The sequence below is a fragment of the Phoxinus phoxinus genome, assembly GCF_949152265.1.
Source record: "Phoxinus phoxinus genome assembly, chromosome: 3".
Classification (NCBI taxonomy): Eukaryota; Metazoa; Chordata; class Actinopteri; order Cypriniformes; family Leuciscidae; genus Phoxinus; species Phoxinus phoxinus.
This window is the reverse complement of record NC_136878.1, coordinates 7660393-7675517: the sequence shown is the minus strand read 5'-3', so window position 1 is coordinate 7675517 and position 15125 is coordinate 7660393. Positions and strand designations below refer to the sequence as shown.

The 15125-nt window shown below is 42.0% G+C and overlaps 1 protein-coding gene across 3 annotated transcripts in view; it reads left to right on the top strand.

The window, feature by feature from the left end:
• The window catches only part of nf2a (NF2, moesin-ezrin-radixin like (MERLIN) tumor suppressor a), a 39838-nt gene that overhangs the window by 9504 nt on the left and 15209 nt on the right, over window positions 1–15125 (top strand). For 2 of the 3 annotated variants that reach the window (XM_079606240.1, XM_079606242.1), the window contains 3 exons: window positions 3476–3559; window positions 6617–6685; window positions 7915–7997. In XM_079606240.1, coding sequence (XP_079462366.1) covers window positions 3476–3559; window positions 6617–6685; window positions 7915–7997 — 236 coding nt within the window. The remainder of the gene's footprint in view (window positions 1–3475; window positions 3560–6616; window positions 6686–7914; window positions 7998–15125) is intronic. The other variant, XM_079606241.1, reaches the window with a different exon arrangement.

Here is a 15125-nt window from a genome sequence, read left to right as displayed (position 1 = left end):
ATACAAGTTCAAAACATGTAAATAATGACAGTTTTTGTTTTTGAGCAAACTGTTCATTTATAGATAGGCATTTGGTTGTTTTTTAATGAGTTCGACCTTGTGCTAATTGTGGCCCTGTTGTTAAACTTAGTTTTTCGGCATCTGTTTCCTTGTTATGATTAAATGAGATCCTTTTTCATTTTGCCAAGCAGCTAATGGTCGGCACAGTGATCAGCCATCTCCCATTTGGCAGGGATGCAGTATTTTACTCGGCACTGGTTCATTGTTGAAAATGAAATGCTAACCTTTTGGTGTGAAGACACATTTATGCATTTATAAACTGTGTACATAAACAACCTTCTGTTCTGTTACCCACTTCTTTTGTTCTTAAAGGTCAGGGGGTTCTATTCCTCCATTCCTTATTAATTTTCTCTTTTGATGAAGCATGAAGTCAGGAATTAATTTGATTCTTTGATTCATTCAGTCGTCTATCAATTAGTTGTTAAAGTGCTAGCAAGGCATCACTCACTACATTGAAACTTGTTATTTTTCTTTCCCACAAATTTCTTGAATTCATTCAGCATGTACTTATTAAATACTTATTTTATTTGATGCATTGTATTTTGTATTTTTTTGGTTTCTAATTAGCAAAATGTTTCAAATTTATTTTCATATTTCAGCATTTTGTTTTATTTAAACAATTCTTCACTCAGAGCAGCTCAGATGTAGAAAATCTACACCCATTACTGAAATCTTGAACTTTGTTTTTGGAATTGCAACTCTTATAGATCCTATTTATTTATTAATTCAGTCTAAATAATGGATACTCAAATTACGACCAGGATTAGGAGTCTGCCCTAGGACTCTGAGCAGTCCTATCCCAGGTCGCCTATTTTCTCCTAGTCTCGCATAGCTAGACCTTCAGACTGACGGCAGAAGGTCTGGACTCACTCCATCGCTGCTTTCATTGGCAAAGGATCCCCTAAGAGGACATCTGACCGATATGTAAAGCAACCAATCACAGTTTTTGTTTTCGCATCATGTTTAGGGGATTAAAAATGTAAAGTCGGTGTCCCATACCGGTAACATAACGGCATGCATCTAATAAATTATCCATTCAAGAACGTTGGCAAATAAAACTGCAACAATGGAGCTGCGAACTTCACATACTTTTGAAAATCCAGCATTTAGTTGATTCTGATCAGTGCTCACAGTTGTAAACACGACGGCTTTCTTCTTCCATGAGGGGGTTTGGCGTCCCGGCATCTTTGTTTCCAGGCGGACCAGTAAGGAACGCGACATAAACGTCTCTCAGAAATCCTGTAGAATTCAACCAATCAGACGACGACTTGAAAACTTCTGAAGTGTTTACCGTTTTGTGTGCCATGTGAATCAGACGTTTATCCAGCGGTCCGTGGGCATGACGTCTGAGGCTGAGAGTAGTTTTCTCCCTACAACCCCACTTGGAATTCAACTCAGCAGCCCTGCGCCCAGTGAATGTGTAACCTGTGAGGCTTCTGCTGCTTCTAGAGTTCTTAAAACTGACCCTGAAATATTCTGCTTTTGCTTTGTATTTGCAGCCTTAAATGACATCTGGGCTTTGCAGTCCATAGAGCCTGAAGGAGACAACCTCTGCCGGCTTACTAATGGATAGTTGAGAGGATAGCTGAAAAACAGTGTTGTTTGTTCAGTGTATTCAGAAAGTACCTGCCAAAATATCTAGTTTTCTATAAAGCATTAAAGTTCCGTAGACTTTGACTATGGATGTTTAACTATTTGGGGATCTGTTTCTGACATTGTGGTTTGTAGTTACTTTTAATAGAAAGACATACGCAGACCACTTCATCTCATGTTGTTTCTGTGTCCATGTAATAGTTAGCATCTAGCTAAATTATTTACCTTAAAAGTTGCTTAGTATTATTTTAAATTTAAATGAAATTGTATACTTGGTTGCATACTTTGAAAATCCACCACCATACTTTGCTGTATTCAACATACTACTTACAAACTGTTTATTTTGTGTCTTTAGTTTTTAAATAAAAAATGGATACGTTTATTCAGCAGAGATGCATTAAATTGTTCAAAGTGACCGTAAAGCTATTGATAATGTTACAAAATATTTGTATTTCAAATAAATGCTGTTCTTTCCATTCATCTAAGTGTACTAACAATGTGCATCACAATTTCCACAAAAATATAAAGCAGCACAAGGTTTTCAGCATTTATTAATAAGAAATGTTTCTTGAGTACTATATCATCATATTAAAATGATTCCTGAAGGATCATGTGACACTGAAGACTGGTGTAATGATGCTGAAAATTCAGCTTTACATCACAGGAATAAATTACTTTTGAAATATATTAAAACAGTTTCTCAATATTTAACAATATTACTGTTGTTTACTGTATTTTTATCAAATAAATGCAATGTTGGAGAGCATAGACTTTAAAAACATAAAACAACTAACCGACCTGAATGCTTCCAACGGTGTCTCTAGGGACATTTAGTTCCTTCGCTATCTTTTTGTAACCTGTTCCTTGTTTGTGAAGGGCGATGATATCTTCTCAACTTTTTGGACCATTTGTTTGACTTTGACATATTTCTAACATGCAGTCAAAAGTGGCACTCAACAAACCTAGACACACTCTAAACAAAAATGGTGCTAAATAGCACTAGTGGTTCATTGGCTTGTAATCATAGGGGAACCACTTTATTAAGTGCCATATAGCACCTCACTTTTGTCAAATGGTGCTATTTAGAACCATAAGAGCACCTTAACCACCCCAAAGAACCAAACTGGGCTTAACAGGTTCTTAAAATGGCAGTGGTGCTATATAGCACCATAAGCACTGTGAAGAACCACTTTTTTTTAGAGTGCAGTTCAGATATTGCACACCTGGTGCAACTAATGAAGCCCTTGATGAGTTGCATCATGTGTGCTTGGGACAATACCTGTTTTGCAGATTTGTGCTGTTGTGAGGGATAATATTCAGGGGGTTGAATCATTTTGAGACAGTCATTAAAAGTTGCATTTTCAGTTGAATTTGGGGAAATTTGGGGAAACCACTTGAAACATTTGTTGTGAGCAATTTCAATTACTTTTGTTTGATTTGTTCATTGCAAACAGTTGAAAGTTTTTATTTTGCCAATAAACCTGATTTGCAATGGGGGTTGAATAATTTTGATTAAAACTGAACTACTGTCCTTTTTTGCAAAACATACTTTGTCTCTAATGTTGTTCTCTAATAGTATACGTGCTAGCAGTAGCATTGTAAAAAGGCTGGGCAAACACTGGAAAAGGATGATCCTTGAAAAACCCCTGTTGTGCCCTTTAGCAAGATCCTTAACGTTAAGTGTTTCTAGGGTGATTGTCACCGTAATTTATCATGATGGCATTGATGAAATTCTTGGTAACAAATTCCCCAAAATGTATAGAGAGAAAAATAATAATTCAATTTTATTCATCTTACTCTCCTTTGTTCTGAAATCTTGCAGGTGAAGATGAACATTTTAGAGGAGGAGATATACTGTCCTCCCGAGGCTTCGGTGCTGTTAGCCTCTTACGCCGTCCACGCTAAGGTCAGTGCTCTTTCTAACACTCTTGTGCTTTTGTTTTTTGTTTTTTTTAAACGTTCTTTCTTTGATAGACACGCAGAAAGGTGTCAGAGCTTAACCGTAACCTCCTGTGGACGTCCCTTCAAGGTCGGCATCTATCCCATTACACTTCCCACAGAAAGAAGTGCATTTTATTAAGCCGGTGTCAGTTTGATTGACAGCTCAGGGGCAACAAGAGCATGTGATTTATCCAAAAGCCTCGGCTAACTGCACACCGCTCACCTTGTGCCAATTTAGAAAGCACACTCTGTTTCTCTCTGACTCATGTCAGACACAGAGGGAACGCTAGATGGCTCTAAAAACTGGACGGGGATCTACTAAAGCTTTTGTTTGCTTTGTTAAAGTAGTTCGTAAGCTTCACATGGTTTCGCTGGTTTTTGAGCCTTGTGCTGGTGTGCTTAAGTCTTTAGATGGTTTTTCAAAGCTTTTTACAGTGCTGCAAAATCAGAAATTTGCCCGTTTTTATTTGAAGTTTGTCATGTACTGTATGTGATTTGTGGACAATTGATCAGTTTTGTATTTATTTGATATTAAAGATTTATCAAAAAATAGGACAACGTAATGCTATTTAATCTGTTTTATTATATTAGATTTACTATTTTTAACTCAACTGTTGTTATGTAATCTGTTTCATCATTTATTCCAGATCAATCAATTAATCAGGGGCGCGGTTCCCAAAAACATCGTAAGATTAAGTTGATCGTAGAACAATTTCCACCAATGGTCTCCACGATCAATTTAGGCTTATGATGCTTTTGGGAAATGCATCCCAGATGTGTTGGTTTGAGTCCAAGTTTTGAATAAAAGAAAATTTGTATACTAATCATTCAAAAGTTTGGGGACAGTAAGATATAAGTATTAATGCATATATATATTTTAATTTGACATATAGATTTTTATTTTAAATAAATTATTTTATTCAGCAAGGATGCATTACATTTATCAAGTGACAGTAAAGACATTTATAATGTTTTAAAAAAGGATTCTTTGATTAATTAAATCAAACGTTCCCAAAAAGATTTAAGCAGTACAACTCTTTTTGACGCTGACAATAATAATTGATGATAATAATTTCCTAATTATCATGTGGCACTGAAGACTGGAGAAATTATGCTAAAAATTCAGCTTTGTGTTACAGGAACAAATTACATTTTAAGATGTATTATAATAGAAAACACATTTTAAATTGGAATAATATTTCACAATAGTAGTCACTGAATTGTTTATCAAACCTTGATGAACAATATGATAATTATTTCAAAAAGTAGTCTTTTTAATATATTTGATTCAATGTATCTGATTTATGTATTTTAAATTAATGTATTAATTTATTATCAGAATTTAATTAATTATCAAAAAAAAGTTACTACCATGTTTATCCATTTTTTCATTGTATTATGCAAAATGTACTGTTACTAGTACAGTACATAAATTACTCGTACTGTAATTTTAGAATTTGTTAATTCTACATCTGCTAGTAATCTGCTACTTGTTGCATTATTATAATTTTAATGAATGTGCAGTCGCAGATGTGCATTAATTGGCTTTGAATGTGGCTCAGTCAATCAGATTTATCTGAAATGTTTCAGAAATGTGAGAAGCTGCGTGTCAGATTGCTGTCTCTGTTGTAAACCATCAGGTGCAGGTTTGGAGTTATTCAAAGAGACTTGAAGTTAAAGAAGGCAAGAGCAGAGAGAAAGAGGAGGTGTAAAGGGAGTAAGAATCAAAAAAGAGGCATAGGCAGAAAAATCAAGTAAGAAATAAAAAAAGTGGAAGAGAATGTGGAACAGAGGGGAGAGAGAGACTGAGATGGCAGCAGAGAAAGCTTGTTCCTAATGCAGGAGTGAAGCTTAGACAGCAACCGTTTACTCCGACTCTTTCAAATGGGGGATGCTTTCACATGCCAGTCTCATCGCAGCTGAGCAGCATGAATCTGTCCGTAGCAAAATGACAAGCCAGCGTGACACTGAGGCATTTTATTGCCTTTTCTGTTTCTGCATATCTGCCTGTTCCTCAGTTTCTGCACAGCAGTCCACAATCTGTAATGTTGTGTCTTCGCTTTTTATTTTGAATGATTTTATATGCCTTGTCATACAGATATCTTTTATGTACTGCATCTGTGCCATCGTGTTGACTACCACAGACAATTTCCTCAGTGTTTATGAACAAACCAAACATATAGACAATAAATACACTTAACACTGTCACACGGTACCGAAAGTATAACTATAACAATTACTTAATGTGTTTGGATAAGACTGCAGGACCAGCAAAAATAAAAAAAGAAGAAAGGAAGGAAACTTGTTTTTTGTTTACTTTTTTTCTGGTAAGTTTGTAAGGGTAACAGGAAGGAATGTGGATGTACACAGTGTTTCAAAGTTTATTTTTTTTTGTAAATAGGCTCATTTTCCAACTCCCCTAGAGTTAAACTGTTGAATTTTACCGTTTTCGAATCCATTCAGCCGAACTCCGGGTCTAGCGGTAGCACTTTTAGCATAGCTTAGCATAGATCATTGAATCTGATTAGACCGTTAGCATCTCTGTAAAAAAAATGACCAAAGAGTTTCGATATTTTTACTATTTAAACCTTGACTCTTCTGTAGGTGCATCGACCGACGGGAAATTAAAAGTTGCGATTTTCTAGGCCGATATGACTGGGCACTATACTCTCAACGAACTTTTTAAATGGTAGTAGTGTGATAAAGATTTTTCTTTAAATAACCTGAAAATGCAGTTGTAACATCTGTGTAAAATGTGATTGTGCAATTTTCTTTCTCTCTCAACAGTACCTCTCTACTGATCTTACCCATAATGCCTCATAAAAAATCACAGCTGAATTTCATGTTATTTTGATTTGAAAGTGCTTTTATGTTTAGGCAACTACGTATTACTCAATTCACTTTAAGTGAGAGCAGGTGGATATAATGGGCTGTTTTTGTGACTGCACCAGTTCATGTTTTTCCTCTCATAATTCATAATCATAATTGAGCTTATTTTGATTTTGTCATCTTGCTTCTGCAGTATGGTGATTACGACCCTAATGTCCACAAGCCGGGCTTCCTGTCCCAAGAGGAGCTGCTACCAAAGAGAGTGAGTGTGATGTTGAGATGGGCGTCACTCCATGCTAATTACGCTGATTATGTTCGCAGAGCTCGTAACGAGCCTGTAAGGCTTCAGCGGGCTTCCCGTAGGGCGTTAGATGTAGTGAAAGCTCTCGGCTGGAAGCATCCGCTCACATGTCAGTAAGTACTGAGAAAGAGCGTTTGTTTACTCCACTGGCATTCAGAATCGTCTGAAGGATTTAAATAGTCACACTTAATTAGAAAATGTCCTTCAGCTCTATTAGCCATTGTGTTTGGCTCTGTTAACTCTTTTTACACTATTTTAAGTCTTGTTTTTTTTATGCTTTATTTTCCACACTGTGTTGTTTGGCACAAAAATATGCTATATTTGTGAAATAAACATGTTTTCCACCATAAATACTAGTGGCAGCCTTTTACCACTGAAGCTAGAATGACTCCGTTGGAAAAAAATGTTTGTTTTAGTCACTTTGTTTTCAACAACCATTCCAGAACGTTCTGTAACACCATACTATCTGCCCCAGAAACATTGCAAACGATGCAAAGAACGTGAGCTATTTTACTTTGCCAATTTATTTAATACATTATAATTATATGCCACTGCTGGCCAAAACTTGGGGTTGGTAAGACTTTTAAAGAAGTCTCTTTGCCTCACCAAGGCGGCATTTATTAGATCATAATATTTTGAAATAATATTACTATTTAAAATAAATTTTCTATTTAAATGCTAATAATTCCTGTGAAGCAAAGCTGTATTTTCAGCTTTATTACTCAAGTCTTCAGTGTCACATGACCTTTCAGATTTCATTTTAATATGCTGATTTGCTGCTCAACAAACATTTCTTATTATTATCAATGTTGAAAATAGTTGTGCAGCTTAATATTTCTGTGGAAACCATGATACATTTTTTCCAGGTTTCTCTGATGAATAGAAAATTCATAAGAACAGCATTCATTTGAAATAGAAATCTTTTGTAACATTATAAATGTCTTTACTGTAACTTTAGATACATTTTCTTCCAAAAAACTAAAATCTTACTATGCCCAAACTTTTAAATGGTAGTGTATGTCGTCAATAATTGTTAACTTCCCCTTTTTTCAAGTGGAAATCCGCTTTCATTCCAACAAACAAAAATGAATACTGATGTCAAACAGAGTCTGATGTGAAAATCCCATTATGAGACAGTTAAAGTCTTTGTTCAAGTTGATGACTGATCTTTGTGTCTTTCTCTTGTGCAGGTTATTAATCTGTACCAGATGACTGCAGAGATGTGGGAGGAGAGAATCACGGTCTGCTACGCTGAGCACAGGGGCAGAACCAGGTATTGTACACCATATTCTCAGTCTTGCACAGCTTGCCCACGTACTGTTCATGTTCACTGGATGCAGTTTACACACAGAAATGGCAAAAGCCTTTTAAAATTGCAGTTTTCAAGTGCAACAAGCAAACTGTGTTGGTTGCAAGTTGGTCAGACAACTGTTCTTTGCAATGGACCAGACATTAGTAATATAGCCACCAGTCTGGCTTTACGATACTGTAAAAGCACATCGTCACACGTGTGGCTTAACTCTGTGATGTGCACTTTTGGAAGTCAAAACTCAAAAGATGAAAAACTGGCCTGCTTCTTGCAGAACTGGGCATAGCCTTGCTCTGGAAAAATAACTAAAAAGGAAGCCCTAATTGGTCTACTTCAGGGGTTCTCAAAGTCTACATTCAAAGGTCCAAATCTGAATTTTCATCAATGTCAAAGGTCTGGAAATAATTGGTTATTACAAAACTTGTTTTTAATAAACATGCATAACAAATCAACACAAACATTGTTTTAAATAAAGTGCCTTTTGCATTTAAAGACACATTAATTACAAGTGCAAAAGTGGCAAAACACTCAGTTTAAGGGTCAGCATTTTATTTTAATTTTTAAAAAAATCAAAGACCGCAATAAGAGAGCCCTAAGATCATTTTGGTTCTCTACTTTTTAATGAAACTGATTGTGTGTTAAGCGTCTGCGACTTACTTTCACTTTGATTTGCGATAGTTTGCGGGTTGGCTTGATGCTCATCTGCGGTGATACGTTTTGCAGTAGCGTCGTCATATCTGGCTATAACATGACATATAGCCTCTCACATGTTTATTTTTGTGATGGAGTGGAGAAGGAGATGAGGACCCAATTGCGAGATGAAATGGTCACTTTAATCAGGTAATATATAAACAGAAAGGTAGCCGCTCTGGCAGGCACAGTAAAAACTTAAACAGTCTTTGAGAAAATAAGGTCTGCTTCTCAGGACTCCTTGCCAACTAGCGGGAGGAGCGTGGGTATTGGCGTTCACAGCCCACCGTCCTCGTCAGCGCCTCTGAGCGGAGATGATGCAGCCGAACCCGATCTCGTAAGCGAAGCTGTACACAGTGCAGAGCAAACGTAACAGGTTATCAACGTAGATGAGATCACAGGTGATAGGACACACTCACAACAGGACACGATAGGACAAGGACACGAGAGGTGCGAGTATTCTCGGGGTATAAACATCAAGAATCTGACGAAGAGCAGGGAGAAAAGGGGACCTAGATGTAGCAAAGATGATTATCGATATAGAGAACAGGTGAGCCCTAATCAAAGTCGATGAGAGGAGATAATGTGGTTCAGCTGATGCGGTGGAACTAATGTGAGTGTAACAAAAAGACCAGTAGAGGGAGGTAGAGGAACAGAAAGAGCCCAGAACCATGACAGTGCCCCTCCCTCAAGGAGCGCCGCTTGGCGCTTCCAAGAGGGAACCCCGGTGAGTGCGGAGGAAATCATCAATGAGAGAGCGGTCCAGAATGTCCCGTGAAGGTACCCAACTTCTCTCCTCGGGACCAAAACCCTCCCAGTCAACGAGAAACTGGTGACCCCGACCTCGGCGACGCATATCAAGAAGTTTACGCACGGTGTAGGTAGACGCGCCCTCAACGCGTAACGGAGGAGACTGAGGCGCGCGAGAGGGCGCACGAATTACCGGCTTAATGCACGAGACATGAAAAACGGGGTGAACGCGGCGGAGACCGGGAGGAAGCTTAAGCCTAACTGCGACAGGATTAATGATCTTCGAAATCTGAAACGGCCCGATGAAACGGGGAGCCAGTTTGCGTGAAGTAGACGGGAGAGGTAAATCTCGGGTGGAAAGCCACACTCTCTGACCACAAAGGTATCTTGGGCTCTTTCTACGACGCCTATTGGCAACCTTACGGGCTCGGGTCTTAGTACGGCACAGCGCGGATCTCACGTTCTTCCAGGTACGCTTACAACGGCGAATGAATGCATTAACAGACGGGACGTTGGACTCGACCTCCTGAGAAGCGAACAGAGGAGGCTGGTAACCCAGGCAACAGAAAAACGGAGACAGACTGGTGGCAGAAGTAGGTAATGAATTATGGGCATACTCGGCCCAGGGAAGCTGTTCTGCCCAAGTGGAAGGATTTCGAAACGCTAAACTGCGCAGAAGGCGACCCACGATCTGATTAGCGCGTTCGGCCTGGCCGTTAGTCTGGGGATGAAAACCAGAGGACAGACTGACGGACGCACCAACCAGACGGCAGAACTCCTTCCAAAACTGGGACGCGAATTGAGGACCCCTATCCGAGACGACGTCAGTGGGAAGACCGTGTATCTTAAATACATGCGCGACAAGAACCTGCGCCATCTCTTTGGCCGAGGGTAGCTTAGCGAGAGGAATAAAATGCGCGGCCTTCGAAAACCGGTCTACGACCGTGAGAATGACTGTATTACCGGCTGATGGAGGTAAACCAGTAATAAAGTCAAGGCCAATGTGAGACCAAGGACGGGACGGAGTGGGTAACGGTCTTAAGTAACCTGCTGGCGGCGCGCTACTGGACTTGGTTTGTGCGCAAACTGCGCAAGAGGCAATGAAGCGTCGCGCGTCACGGTCGAGAGTTGGCCACCAGAAACGCTGACGTATAGTGGATAGCGTGCCCCTAACGCCGGGATGAGCAGTCAATCTAGAAGTGTGAGCCCACTGGAGTACGGCTAAACGGGCGACTGTCGGGACAAAAAGTAGGTTCCTAGGAACATTTCGTGGTGCGACGGAGTGAGACAAGGCGCGCTTGACCACTCTCTCTATTCCCCAGACAACCGAACCGACGACTCGGGAAGGAGAGATGATCTCCTTCGAGGCGGAGGAAGTGTCTGGAGAATCAAAGAGACGGGAAAGCGCATCGGGTTTCACATTCTTAGAGCCTGGACGAAACGAAATGGCGAAGTCAAAACGCGTAAAGAATAACGCCCAACGTGCCTGCCGAGCGTTAAGCCTCTTTGCGGAACGGATGTATTCAAGGTTACGATGATCTGTCCAAACCACGAATGGCACGGTAGAGCCCTCTAACCACTGGCGCCATTCTTCCAGAGCTAAACGAATGGCCAACAGCTCGCGATTACCAACATCATAGTTGCGTTCTGCAGGCGAAAGCCGGTGAGAAAAAAAAGCGCACGGATGCACTTTATTGTCAGAGGATGAGCGCTGGGAGAGAACAGCCCCAACGCCCACCTCTGATGCGTCGACCTCAACGATGAACTGCCTAGTACTATCCGGAGTCACGAGAATAGGCGCTGAGGTAAAGAGAGACTTTAGATGGTCAAAAGCTCTTTGTGCAGATTCTGACCACCTAAAACTTGACTTGATCGAGGTTAGTGCAGTAAGAGGAGCTGCCACATGACTGAAGTTGCGTATAAAGCGCCGATAGAAATTTGCAAAGCCCAGAAAACGCTGAAGCGCGACGCGAGAGTCAGGAACGGGCCAGTCTGTCACAGCCTGTACCTTTGAAACGTCCATACTCACTCCCTCGGATGAGATAACCGATCCGAGGAAGGAGACGGAGGATGCATGGAAAGTGCACTTCTCTGCTTTAACAAATAGGCGGTTCTCGAGGAGGCGTTGCAAAACCCGGCGCACCTGTTGTACGTGGACCTGGAGAGACGGAGAAAAAATCAAAATGTCATCCAGATATACGAAGACAAAAATATTGAGCATGTCTCTTAAAACGTCATTAATTAGAGCCTGGAAGACTGCCGGGGCGTTGACGAGACCGAAAGGAAGAACCCGATATTCAAAGTGCCCTAGGGGCGTGTTAAAGGCAGTCTTCCATTCATCTCCGTCCCTGATACGGACAAGATGATACGCGTTACGCAGATCCAATTTAGTAAAGAACTTTGCTCCCTGCAGCAAGTCAAAGGCCGATGACATAAGTGGCAATGGATACCGATTCTTAACAGTTATGTCATTGAGCCCACGATAATCGATACAGGGTCGCAAAGATCCGTCTTTCTTCTTTACAAAGAAAAAACCTGCACCCGCTGGAGAGGAAGAGGATACAATGGTACCCGCTCTAAGAGACTCTGACAGATACTTCTCTAACGCCTCGCGCTCAGGGGCGGACAACGCGAAAAGCCTACCGCGAGGGGGCGTGGTCCCCGGAAGCAAATCGATTGCGCAATCATACGGACGGTGAGGCGGGAGAGAAGTGGCCCGGGAACGACTGAAGACCGCCCTCAGATCGTAATATTCCTCCGGCACGCCGGTTAGGTCGCCCGGCTCTTCCTGTAACACAGAGACAGTAGAAACAGGGGGATTAGCAGACATTAAACACTCAACATGACATGACAAGTTCCAAGAGAGGATAGAATTGGTAGACCAGTTAATATGGGGGTTGTGCTTGGCTAGCCAAGGATGTCCTAAAACTATAGGAGCAAAAGGAGAGTGAAAAATCAAAAAAGAAAGAGTCTCTTGGTGATTGCCAGAAACAGTGAGAGATAAAGGTATAGTTTGGAGATGAACCCTAGGTAGGGAGCTACCGTCAAGGGCGAAAAGGGGAGTGACCTCCTTGCGACCCCTCAAGGGGATGCCTCGCTTGCGGGCCCACGTCTCATCTATAAAGTTCTCTTCAGCCCCTGAGTCGATCAAGGCATTACACGAAACTGAAGAGCTGGACCACTTTAAGACCACTGGGATCAAGGTGCATGACTTGGACGGAGAGATGGAAGTAGCGCTCACCAGTAATCCCTCCACTACTGGCGAGCGCTGGCTTTTACTGGGCAAGCTGACACGAAGTGGTTGGCAGCGCCACAGTACATGCAGAGGCGATTAATAACGCGACGTTCTCTCTCCTTGGAGGTGATCCGCAGTCCACCGAGCTGCATGGGCTCCGGTTCGAACCCGGCAGAGGGAAAAGAAGAGGCAGGTGCAGCGGACAGCTGTGACGAATCAGCGATCCTCGACCGATGACGAAGATCGAACCTCTTCTCGATCCGTATTGCCAGCTCAATTAGAGGGTCAAGACGAGTAGGCAACTCACGGGCGATTACCTCGTCCTTGACGTTAGCAGACAGTCCCTCCAGGAAGCGCGCAACGAGCGCCGGTTCGTTCCAGCCACATGTGGTTGAAAGGGTGCGGAACTCCACCGAGTAGTCTGCGACTGTGCGTCTTCCTTGACGCAGAGTAGAGAGAATCCGAGATGCCTCCTCGCCGTGAGCAGAACGATCGAACACTCGAATCATCTCTTCTTTAAAGGAGTTGAACCGGGAAGTATACTCAGCTTCAGCCGCCCATGCGGCTGTTCCCCATTCACGAGCGCGCCCAGTAAGGAGCGAGATGACGAAGGCGACTCGAGCGCGTTCTCGGGCGTAAGTGACTGGTTGCAGGGAAAATACCAGCTCGCACTGTGTGAGGAACGCCCGACACTGAGTCGGTTCTCCAGCGTAGCAGGGAGGATTATTGACTCGAGGTTCCGGAAGCTCCGTCTCTCTGGCGGTAGCTGGAGAAGCTCTCTGGAGGTGATGTACCTGAGTCGAAAGGTCCGAGAGCTGGGCCGCCAGGGACTCGACCGCGTGACAGGCAGCGGCAAGCTCCGTGTCGTGCCTCCCGAGCATAGCTCCCTGTATCTCGACGGCAGAGCGAATAGGATGTACATCCGCTGGGTCCATTTCTGGTCAGATTCTTCTGTGATGGAGTGGAGAAGGAGATGAGGACCCAATTGCGAGATGAAATGGTCACTTTAATCAGGTAATATATAAACAGAAAGGTAGCCGCTCTGGCAGGCACAGTAAAAACTTAAACAGTCTTTGAGAAAATAAGGTCTGCTTCTCAGGACTCCTTGCCAACTAGCGGGAGGAGCGTGGGTATTGGCGTTCACAGCCCACCGTCCTCGTCAGCGCCTCTGAGCGGAGATGATGCAGCCGAACCCGATCTCGTAAGCGAAGCTGTACACAGTGCAGAGCAAACGTAACAGGTTATCAACGTAGATGAGATCACAGGTGATAGGACACACTCACAACAGGACACGATAGGACAAGGACACGAGAGGTGCGAGTATTCTCGGGGTATAAACATCAAGAATCTGACGAAGAGCAGGGAGAAAAGGGGACCTAGATGTAGCAAAGATGATTATCGATATAGAGAACAGGTGAGCCCTAATCAAAGTCGATGAGAGGAGATAATGTGGTTCAGCTGATGCGGTGGAACTAATGTGAGTGTAACAAAAAGACCAGTAGAGGGAGGTAGAGGAACAGAAAGAGCCCAGAACCATGACAATTTTTTAGCATTTTTGTGAGGAGTAATATTTGCATATGTGGTTTCGACAACCAGATGTATTTACATTTTTCCAGTTTCGTCTGGAAAGCGGCCCAGATCTCCTCCTGATGTGTTTTGAGCAATCGGATTTAAATCCGTCTCGAATGCATTTCGGAGGGCAGTTAGGTCTTTTCACGATTGGATAGATCCGATCAAGAAAACGCATTAAGTGGCCAGGTGTACTCCAAATGTCACGTTACAAATCAAACAGAACGGCTTTGTGCTGGATCTCTGTCCACTCCAATCATATTTGAAAACTATATTTTCTTCGTCCACTTTTTTCCCCCTTAAACTGACATCCTCAACGCTCACTGCGGTGAAGTGTCGCCCGATTACGTCAAACTTCATACGCTCACTGGATGTCATGACAACAATATCATGGAGGAAAACTTTAAATATTTCTCCTTCGCTTTTATTTCGGACCATCTCCAAAAAGACATAAATTCAATCTGTTCATCATGTAAAGCGATCGAGTCTCTTCAGAAATTTTGGACTAAACCGCTTAATTCATATGTACTGTATTAGTTTTACGATCTCTTTATGGCCTTAAAGCGTCAAAGTGTCAGTTGCGTAGCTGTCAATGGAGGGACAGAAAGCTCTCAGATTTCATCAAAAAGATCTTAGTTTCAAAGTTCGACATGAGGGGTGAGTAATTCATGAGAATTTTTTTCATTTTTGGGTAAACTAACCCTTTAAGACGGCCATCTTTAAAAGAAGTACGGTAGATCATTTTAAAACCCTTGCTTTCGGTTGCACTACGCCTGGCTGTTTTTGAACGCACAAACCCATTCTATGCGAGCGGCTCCTCTCTCATTCTTTACTTCTTGCTCTCGGTA